The 10323-nt window shown below is 40.7% G+C and overlaps 2 protein-coding genes across 3 annotated transcripts in view; one reads left to right on the top strand and one right to left on the bottom strand.

Moving 5' to 3' along the window:
- The window catches only part of itpkcb (inositol-trisphosphate 3-kinase Cb), a 15010-nt gene extending 9752 nt beyond the window's left edge, over window positions 1-5258 (top strand). Inside the window, exons 2-7 of the mRNA XM_035679876.1 lie at window positions 919-1018; window positions 1113-1326; window positions 1682-1886; window positions 2518-2619; window positions 2943-3014; window positions 3162-5258. Coding sequence (XP_035535769.1) covers window positions 919-1018; window positions 1113-1326; window positions 1682-1886; window positions 2518-2619; window positions 2943-3014; window positions 3162-3371 — 903 coding nt within the window. The 3' untranslated portion in view covers window positions 3372-5258. The remainder of the gene's footprint in view (window positions 1-918; window positions 1019-1112; window positions 1327-1681; window positions 1887-2517; window positions 2620-2942; window positions 3015-3161) is intronic.
- An 89-nt stretch (window positions 5259-5347) lies between these two features.
- cunh19orf54 (chromosome unknown C19orf54 homolog) lies at window positions 5348-9807 on the bottom strand. 2 transcript variants are annotated; one of them, XM_035679878.1, is made up of 7 exons: window positions 9561-9807; window positions 9154-9384; window positions 8236-8304; window positions 7893-8017; window positions 7443-7572; window positions 7293-7363; window positions 5348-6457 (listed from the first exon to the last, which is right to left on the bottom strand). In XM_035679878.1, exons 1-7 carry the CDS (start codon window positions 9578-9580, stop codon window positions 6120-6122), a joined length of 984 nt encoding a protein of 327 aa, XP_035535771.1. In that variant the 5' UTR covers window positions 9581-9807; the 3' UTR covers window positions 5348-6119. The 2 variants fall into 2 exon arrangements, with proteins under 2 accessions (XP_035535771.1, XP_035535772.1); XM_035679879.1 differs by having other exon boundaries at window positions 9510-9794.
- Between the last annotated feature and the right edge of the window lie 516 nt (window positions 9808-10323).

Here is a 10323-nt window from a genome sequence, read left to right as displayed (position 1 = left end):
GTGTGTGTGTGTGTGTTCCTGCATTAAGACTGTTTTATTGTGACAGAGTTTCAACAGAGCAGCTGTGGAAAGAATGCATGTGATGATAGCAGATCGGCTGACATGTAAACATGGCAGAGATAGGACAGGCAGGGAGCAGCACAGTCATTCACAGATGTTATTTAGTAATAAAAAGATTAGTTTTATTATTATAGCCTCTTGTCCTGGAATTTTATTATTGTGACAGACGCATTTTTGCCTCTGTCACACTCTCAATCTTTTTTTTATCATAACTGATTCTGTGTTAAACGTGTTTTTGCATGTGGTTAATATAAAGAAAACATTGTAGGAATGATTATAAAGACAGCAAATTAATAATATTCAACGATATTATTTGCCTATCAGTAATGTCACACACACACACACACACACCCACATCCTGAACGGGCTGTCCGTTTGTTGTGATTTCCCACACAAAAATGTTCTAATCAATTGATGTCATGTTCTTCTCAGATTGCTTGCGTCAGAGACCCTGTTGCACACCGTCCTTGCAATGGTGTTTCCCAACTAGATAACCATTACACACACACACACACACAGTTACAGACAGTAAGGTTCTGTTTTACGACACCACAGTGGTGGCTTTGGTAAATGTTTTATGAATGGGCTTTGTGTCACGTACGTTGTGCACCTGGCCTTGGCTGAAGGGGAGGATCTGTCCAATGTCTACTGAGGTGTGTGTGTTAACTAGTCCGCACTACAGGGTGTGTTTTCTTTTAATGAATAATCACTCCATTGGCTGGTATTTAGCTCCCTGCTCTGTCGGAGCAGAAAAGAAACCCTCACGCTGATTAAGAGCTTCAGATTTGTCATTCGTGTGACGACCCACGCCTTTTTCTAACAAAATGATGACGTTCTTTGCTGTTTTTCTTTTTCCAGAATAAGTCCTGGCAGAAATTGAAGACCATGGTTCACTGGTCCCCTTTCGTCGTGTCCTTCAAGAAGCGTTACCCATGGGTGCAGCTGGCTGGCCATGCAGGTGTGCACAAATATACATAACTGTGCACAACATTCCTAAAAATGCATTATATTATCTTCAGTCTTTAATCTTCATTCTGTGTGTCTGCTTCAAGGTAACTTCCAGGCCGGGGAGTTCGGACGCTTATTGAAGCGATACTGTGAGTGTGAGCAGCAGTGCCTACAGAAGCTGATGAAGGACACTCTGCGCCCCTATGTGCCTGGTTATTATGGTGTCGTACAGAGAGACGAGCAGGACTATAACCTGATGGATGACCTGCTGGCTGACTTCGACTCACCCTCCATCATGGACTGTAAGATGGGCAGCAGGTAAAAATCAAGTCCAGCATGAAGAAAACAACATTTTCCCAGACCATTTATACAACAGAAACCATTTTATCAGAGCTTATCTTTTGCTTTTGGGAGGCGCAGTGAGCCTTGAAAACAGCCTTAACACAGTCTACTCCCACCAGTTTTCCACCTTTCTCTCGTGTTTATATAATAGTGACTGTATTTGCATTCAACATAGTGCTTCACAGGATTAAAAGAGCAGTAAAACTATTAGAAAATGACAGGACATGAGACATAAAATCAAGTAAAAATCAGATTAAAATAGTGAAGTGTTAAAATACATTAAGAAGAAACTTTATCTTTCCAAAATGTAATAGTTAGCCTTTTTTTCCAGGACGTACTTGGAGGAGGAGCTGATGAAAGCCAGAGAGCGTCCACGTTTGCGTAAGGACATGTATGACAAGATGGTGGCGGTGGACCCCGGAGCCCCCACAGAGCAGGAGAGGGCCCAGCAGGGAGTCCTGAAACCCAGATACATGCAGTGGAGGGAGACACTCAGCTCCACAGCCACCCTGGGCTTCCGCATCGAAGGCATTAAGGTCAGAGGTCACCCTAGACATCCAGCCATTCCTGGCTGTAGTGCTCCGTGCTAGTGAGGAAACACAGTTTCTACAAGAAGTAAATCAGTGGGAGTAAATATTTATCAGCATATTCACCGGATAGACCACACATGCTGGAGTGGAAATGGAAGAGGCTTAAAGTTTTTGGCTGGATGTGCAGCTATGAAGAGGACTGTTTGTTCTTTCCAAATTAAATCCAGGGCAGGTTATCAGGGCGTACCAATAACTGAAGATTTGCATATTACTTAGACATAAATAAAAAATATCGGATGACATACTCAGCATTTAAAGCAGCTGACTGTGGCTTTATTTTCCAGTCAAACAGGTATAAGCAGTCCAGCTTTGGTAGTGAAAGTCCTATTTATATATTTTAACAATATTTGTTTATATTATCTTTAGCAAAACACAAAATTAGAACATGTATTTGTCCTGATGCTACTGCACTGAATACTCAGCAGGTAATAAAAGAGCTAGCAGCTGGAATGAATCAGGAAGCTTTAAACGAATTACTGAATTGAATTATTGTCCTCATGCAGGTCAGAAAATTATACAAATTTAATAATAAAGGGAGAGAAGAACAACACATCTTATGTTTTCTTTCTTTCTACAGAAGGCTGATGGAACTTGTAACACCAACTTTAAGAAGACAAAACACAGGGAGCAGGTGATGCAGGCCTTGGAGGACTTTGTAGGTGGCAACACTCAGATTCTGGTACGTTCGTTATTCACTGCTGTTTTTGTTGTTTCAAGGAAATTGTTTGTTTGAGATATATGCTCATTTAAGTTTTTACCTGAGAGTTAGATTAGACAATTCATACCACTCACATGCCTGTACAGTACATAGGAAGGTTAGTTTAGCTTAGCATAATGTCCAAAGGTAAAACATCCAAGATATAGATATAAAGTGGTAATTACTGAGCGTTAGAGCAGATCAAACTACTGTGCATCAAGGAAGAACATAAGGTTTTAGACTCACGGTTAAGAAGTACAAAAAAGGTATTTCTTGTTTTGTAACTTCTCTTCTGCTCTTCTTAGAAACTCTACCTGCAGCGGTTGGAGGAACTTCGATCAGTCCTGGAGCAGTCAAACTTCTTCAGGACACACGAGGTGAGACAAACCGACACCCGCTCTTCAGGATTTCTAAACAAACCTATCGGCTGAGTTGAACATTTGTGATATCATCCTTTCATTAGCCTCTCTGTTGAAACGCTCACACACCTAAACTTACCCGTCTCACTGGTTTCTCCATCGCAGGTCGTGGGCAGCTCGCTGCTGTTTGTGCACGACGCCTCGGGGAAGGCCAGAGTGTGGATGATCGACTTTGGAAAGACGGTTCCCCTGTCGACCCCTCGGACCCTGGACCACAGGACTCCCTGGGTGGAGGGCAACAGGGAGGACGGCTACCTGTGGGGACTGGACAACCTCATAGACATCTTTAGCAGTATGCTCCCGCAGACGCCTTGAGAGGGAGACTCAGAAGACTGCAGTGAAACAGTAGTCTGAGTCCAGATGGTGGAAGGGATTCAAAATTGGGAGAAAACACAAACTGACAGAGGAAGCATCAGAAGAGGGCCCCCAGTTTGATGACTTTTCATGACCCGCGCCATGATCTAAGTGTCTTTATCCAACTGCACCTGTGTGAGAAGAAGGTAAAGACAATCCTGGGATTTCTATTGCAATGTGGAAAATGCCAAAGGCCGACATCACGCATTATGCTCCATTACTTGGGTACAGATGACCTGCGATGGGTTGAGGCAAAAAGTAGAAAGAGGGAGAATTTAAATTCAGAACTGTAACTTTTGTCACATGGACTGTGGCTTGTTTTAAGAGGATACAGTCAGTTATTCCTGCAAAGGTATTTAACATTGCTCATCTCCCTCCTCAACGTCTCCCTCTGTTGGTCAGAGTAGCTCTTTGCACTCACATGACCCAGAGGTATATGAAACCCTTTTAAACAGCCATTGAGGAGCATTGGGTAAAGGGAGATTTATTTTTGTCATGGACCACTTTTGATGTCACAGCAACACTAAAACACTGGTCAGACCACGTGTTAACTAACTCAGTGTGTAAATACAAGTTTATTTAATGTTTTTTTTGGCCTTGATATAACCTCCTTTACCTTGTTTGTACAATTTCTGTGCCTCGCATTTTTAAAGAAAAAGCTGTTTGATCATTCCAGTGTAGTGGACTCGTGCTATTTTTCTTCCAAAAAGTTCACCCAAGTGTAAACTGATTTGCATCTAATCCCAAAATTTAACTTCAAGTAGAAAGTGTTTTCTAAATTTGGATTTTTGTATGATAATGCAGTGAAGTTTGTTTCTTTATTTTTTCATTTAACTGTACAGTAAGCAGCTTGGCAGCCATGTTTGTCTGGAATTTGTTGCACTATAGATCCTCACAAAGCCATTGAACAAATCAAGCAGTGCCTCTGTGTCTTAAGATGGGAAGCAGCAGTCAAGTACTGGGTTTACAGATGCAGACATTTAGAAGTTCAACATGAATTCAATTTGCTGTTCTCACTTCATTCTCTTTGATCAGTGTTGCTTTGGATTAGCAGGGAGTTTTACAGTGAATCAGTGGTGTCAAGGGTGAAATGAAACTGGATTTACCTGATTAAACTGATCAGTCTGTAAAGCCTTTGGTAAGGTTTTACGTATGTATCAACTCACACAACTGGAAATTTTGTGTATGAATCTTAAGCTTCAAGGGGTGACAAATAATTGAACACGAGAATATTGCTTTTAAAACACGAGGATGCTGCAGTAAACCTTATTTAGCTACACTAAATACAGTGGAGGTTTCCAGGAACATTGCGAGTTTTCAAAGAAAAAGCATTGTTATATTTAGACATTAAGTCAGTGCTTATGACCGTATCTGTCATCTGCATTCGGGGAACTTGGCAGGTTGGTATACATAAGAGTCTTGATTCTTCCTGTCATGCCTCAACAGTGTCACACAGCACTGTTTGGGTGTGTGTGTGCGTAGGCGGTTCACTCAGCACACACATTTTCTATAGGAGAGCTGCAGATCTCTGACTTCATCATACTGGAATTCAAATTCAGGCATGCAGTTTTCTTTCATTTCTGAAAAGTAAACCTACTGGGAGACAGGAATAATAGTGTTTACAAAGTATTATATTTCATTTCCCACAAATCCTTTATATTTGTAAAATGGCAAACTATCAGGTTTTCAAACTGGGTGCTGCTTTGTAAGTAAGAAAACTGGATTCATAACCACATTTTGTATTTTTAAAAGGCAGTGTATTTTAAAGTTGCAAAACACAGACTGGTGAAAAATTTACTAATTCCCTGCTTTGTCCAGGTCATGGATTGCAATAAACTGGAAATAAGAGTTTTCGGAGTTTGTTTTTTGTTCTTTTTGTTTCTCCAAACACACAAAACTCAGATTATTCAGTTCTGTAAACCTCAAACTGACACTAGTTTCAGTGTTTAAACATTTCTTTTACTGAATATCCCAGAACATTTACAGGCAGGGAATCAAGATGACAAAATAATGAATCAAGAATTGTATTTGTTGTATAAATATATATATATTCCTTTCAGTCAGTGATGTATTAAGCACCAAGAGATTGTAAACCTGCAAGACAAAAATTATGCTCTCCATAAAAACTGCATTCAGTTTATCAACTTTAAAAAAAGTAATGTACACTGATAAGTGTATTTTCTGTTGATTGTTAAACTGAAAATAACCAGACAAGAATTTCTGTTTTTGGTTTATCCAATGAAAAAAAAAAACTAGCTTTTCTCATCATATTGATGCAACAACACTGTAAATCCAATATTTTTGATAATGTATTAAGACATGCATCAAGTTGCCCACACCACTCTCTGCACAGGTCTGATAAAACTAGAGACTTAAAGGGACTTGATGACCCCAGTGTAGCAGAATATGTGGATGCCTAATTTAAATAATCTCCTGTTGTAACATCATTTAACCATAACAACATCAGAACTGTTGCACACAGCATAATTACTGAACACTTTGAAGCCCTTTTGGATTGATTCAAATACTTGAGGAAGTCAGGCAGACATCAGATTGTTCTTTAACCCACAACTGTAAAAACACAACTTTAAATGTGTTGACCTGGAATCAGTAACATAGCACCATGAGAGTTCACTCAACAGATCAAAGTGTTTTCTGAGTCTTAGATGACAGCCATTGTTCTCCACACAACCAAGACCTGCGTCACACTCATTCCTGCTCCTGTGTCCTTGTGTGGAGCAACACAGCCTGTCCAGCCAGCCCGGCTTCCACCCCTCCTTGAGGAACCACATACCGGCTCCCGTCATTAGCTCTCTGAGGGTCCATTGTCTTCAGCTGCTCGTTGCTCTGAGCTACGCTGTCCAAACTCCACAGCTGGTAGCGCAGGCTTTTACCCTGCTTAGCCAGGATGTAAACCTCTTCGACTGCTGTGCTACCGACAGGACACTGAGAGCTGCTGTCAGCGGCGAGGGAGAGCCAGGGCAGAGTGGGATCAGGTTGAGTGGGCTCTTTGATCACGCTGCCCGGCTCCAAACCCAGGAGAACACCTAGAAGGAACAGACATAGTTACAGTGTGGCATATTGATGTTTTTAGGCTAAGGCTTAACCAGTGTAACAATCAATCTGTCCCCCCCCCAAAAGGTTCCCTTCTTCCCTTTATTACTGCACTGTGAACATGAGCCAGTTTCCAGTACATGTAAAGTTCATGTTACGTATTGACAGAAATGCATTTATTGGATTTACACTGCAAATGCAGAAAGTGGTAGACGATCAGTCTGAACGTCTTTAAAGAGTATTTTTACCCTATGGAGGCTGTTATGTTACCTGTACAAACCAGAAACATAAGTCAACTGATACAGAACTTGTTTCTAAATAATGCTGATTATCTTATTGTCTTGTGGATCCCATTTTATGCATCAGAGTTGTTTAATAGTATGTTGCATCTAATACATTTGCGTGTATGTTAATTTTCAGCAATACTTGAACCCACAATGTCATAAATTCGAGCGGAACGCTACAATAAACTGATCAGCTGATCTCTGAGTTCATCTCTATTTCTGACAGTCTGAACTTGCTGCTCCTACAATATGTTGCCAAACGTTCTCTTTTGCTGTTTATTGCAATGATTTTGTGAGTTATAATGCTTTAAGATTTGACTCTGTTTAATATGTTTCGATTTGTGGCCTCAGAACATAGTTTTGTTTTAACATGTCTGATCTCTTCACTGTGAACTGATCTACACTTGATGTATCACATTAGCTCAAAACCAGCTTCATGAAACAGTCCCAGTTCAGTTTGTTTGATGAATTAAGACATAATGAACCTACTTTTGAACCACCTTTTATGAAACGGCGCTCCCGTGAGCGAGCTATCCAGTCTTACCTGAAGCGACTGCCCAGTGCGCCCTGTGGCCGCTGCGCTGGCACGGCTCGTGGTTGTAGTCCTCGTCATATCTGTACATACTGTCAAGGAATTTTGTCCTGTAATCATGAATTTTCCGTCACATGGCAGTTTAGTTTGGGTGTAGGATACGGGATGAGAACAGGCTGTCTCCCCCACAGGTGTGAGATGATGGTAGCAGCATTATTACCTCTTAAGCCCCCTGACAGCAGTTCTGCCTTACAGCCACAAACCTCCTCTGCCAGCAGGGCCATGTTTTCAGCTGACAAAATAAAAATCTTAATGAGCGCATAAGGAAATCAAAATAAAGTCAACACAGCGTGAAACTGCATTTCAGTTGCAAACCTGCTTATACAACTTTTTTTAAATTACACCCAGCATCTGTTTCTAAGAGTTTAATGTCATATTTGCACTTCTGGCAACACTCAGTGAAGTCAATGTATGTATTTTGCTGTGCTTTCACAAGATTTCTGCTGCCCCTGAATAGAAACGGGTGACACATTATGACAGAAACACGCCGCTCTTTGCTCTTGTTCCATTTTTTTTTTTTCTGGCCCAACAAAGTTTACACACTTTTGTTACCTGAGAACATTTCACCCTGTGCCGTGTATCCCCTGCTCAATGCTGTTTGAACCACAGTTTCCATGTCAATACTCAGCTGTGGCTGTCGAAGGTGAGCAGACATCCACAAAGCCACCAGACCACACCTAAAAGTAAATGAATAACAAACTCAGTCACACCTTGGCAACAGAAAAAAACAATAAAAGCATTCAAGGCAAATTAGTAACACAATAGGCCCATTGTACATAGAGCAGTCGTGGTAAATAAGTTTTATTATTGTTATGCAAGTGTTTTCTCAGTCCAGTCCAGTCCCTGTAGATCAAGTTGTGACTTAACAAGTATTAGACTGAGTTTACTGACTTACTGTGGACCGTCTTGGATGAGGGAAGGCACATATGTGTTCACCAGTATCCAATGCAGGTCCTTCCTAAAACTGAAGCACAGAAACACAGTGTAACATAAATACACATTATTACATTAACACACATTAAGACATTTTCCTGTTACAGTAAGAAAAGCTCAGGAGTAAATAATAAATTAATGATGGCTCACTTTCATTAGCTGCTTTGGTTTCAGGGTCCTGAACACTTATAGAACGGAGACATGAAATTGAAATGAAAAAGACCTTTAATAATTTCTTTGTGAGATTTATAATGTTCACTTTGTTTAATTTCTGAGGTACGTGTTGGTTCAGGATTACATATATCGTCGTGTTGTATACTGTCGACTTCATGTATGTAAATGAGGTGGAAAAAATATTAGGAATACCCTCCAGTATAAAGCAATCCAGTACAACATCACAAGAGCGGCAAATAACGATTCTCAATTACTGGATTAACCGCTCCAACATCATGGTAAGAATATTACAACCACAATTTCCTAAATCCCTAGGTGACTTCTTTAAATTACTTTTTGGTTTGACAGTCAAAAACCTGAAAATAAACAACTAACTAACACATTAGACAAAGAAACGCAATAACTCCTCACAGCTGAGAGGCTGGAATAAAAATAATATTTGGCATTTGTAATTAAAAATGTACCTTTTGGTGATTAATCACAATAGTTGCATAACATCTGACACAGATATCAGCTATGTAATGTAATGAGGAAAAGCGTGACAACGTGCACCAGATACTGGATGTGGAAGTTATTGCCTGGCTCAGGAGGATTTCAAACAAGTTGCATGTGCGGAAAAGAAGCCGTTGTTGGAACTGCAGACTTTATGTTTATGTAAAATATGCCAACACACACAGTGGGGGTGTCTGCTCGTTGAGAATCTCACCTGCTCTCCCTCTGACTGAGCAGTAAGCGAGCCTCAGTGTGGTTCCCCTCTACAGGACTCCTGCTACTGGCTATAGTCTGATACAGCTTCTTCTTAGGGGCTGAGGCTGGAGGAGGTGGAGGCCCTGGAGCAGGAGGAGGTGGAGGTGGAGGAGGTGGTGGTCCAAGAGCAGGAGGAGGTGGAGGTGGAGGAGATGTCATAATGCACTCCAGTGACATCTTTCCTGAGCTCCTTTTGGATGACAGAAGTAGCTTTGTTAGTATTTCGTGCATATTTGCAAAGAGGCAAGTTACAGCAGCTCCTGACTCCAATACACTGAGTCTAAAACAGTGTAACTCACAACCCTATCCGCCCACCTTCCACTTTCTCCTTCCTCTCACAACTTAGACAGCGGCTCTGTTGCTTACAAGCAGGGTGAAAACTTCATTAAGTCACTTGGGAAGAAACAATGTGCTCCTGTTAACGGCTATCGCTCACAAATAAAAGTAAATAGCTCGTCCTACTTTCACACGGTGGACTCTACTCTCTCTGCTAGCTGACAGCATCGGTGTTATGTCCATGTTTGGCAGCAGCTGCAGTTTTTATCTTCCTCTTCTTCCTAATTATTGTAGGATCACACACCAGCGGTAAAGGCTCACAGCGCCCTCGACTGTATGTTGTGGGAACGTGACATTAACCAAATGAATGCTGGCTACAAAAAGTTATTTATATCACTCCGAGTAACTGCTATCTATCACTACATGTAAAAAAAGACGATAAATGAGCGCTAATAATAATATTTACAGCAACAGGTGTTACACCGCTTTCTGTCACCTGTGCTATCAGAATCCGTCTTCCTCTCTAATCTACGGGGTCCACTTTTGTTATTCGCGGCTATATAATAGTGCCGTCCTGTGTTATACTGTAGTAGTAGTAGTACGGAGTATTAGGGCCAGACTAAGAGAAAAAAAAATTGGGTGGGGAAATTATGAGAATAAAGTCATAATATTGCATAATAACAGTCATAATAAAGTCATAAAGTCACAATATTAGGTCTACGAGAATAAAGTCGTTACTTATTCTCGTAGACCTAATGTTATGACTTTATTCTCGTAATATTACGACTTTAATTTTGTAATATTATGACTTTAATTTGGTAATATTACTACTTTAATTTGGTAATATTACGAC

Source organism: Morone saxatilis, unplaced genomic scaffold (assembly GCF_004916995.1).
Source record: "Morone saxatilis isolate NCDOM2014 unplaced genomic scaffold, NCSU_SB_2.0 Contig8, whole genome shotgun sequence".
Lineage (NCBI taxonomy): Eukaryota > Metazoa > Chordata > Actinopteri > Moronidae > Morone > Morone saxatilis.
This window is presented reverse-complemented; position numbering and strand designations above follow the sequence as displayed.

Excerpts from the sequence above, each read along its gene's own strand:
- cunh19orf54 (XM_035679878.1), bottom strand. The coding sequence starts at position 9,580 with ATGAAGTTTTCACCCTGCTT. Across the intron at positions 9,385-9,560 it reads ATGAAGTTTTCACCCTGCTT|GAGCTCAGGAAAGATGTCAC; the intron begins GTAAGCAACAGA and ends GTCATCCAAAAG. Across the intron at positions 7,364-7,442 it reads AGACAGCCTGTTCTCATCCC|ATATGACGAGGACTACAACC; the intron begins GTATCCTACACC and ends CAGTATGTACAG.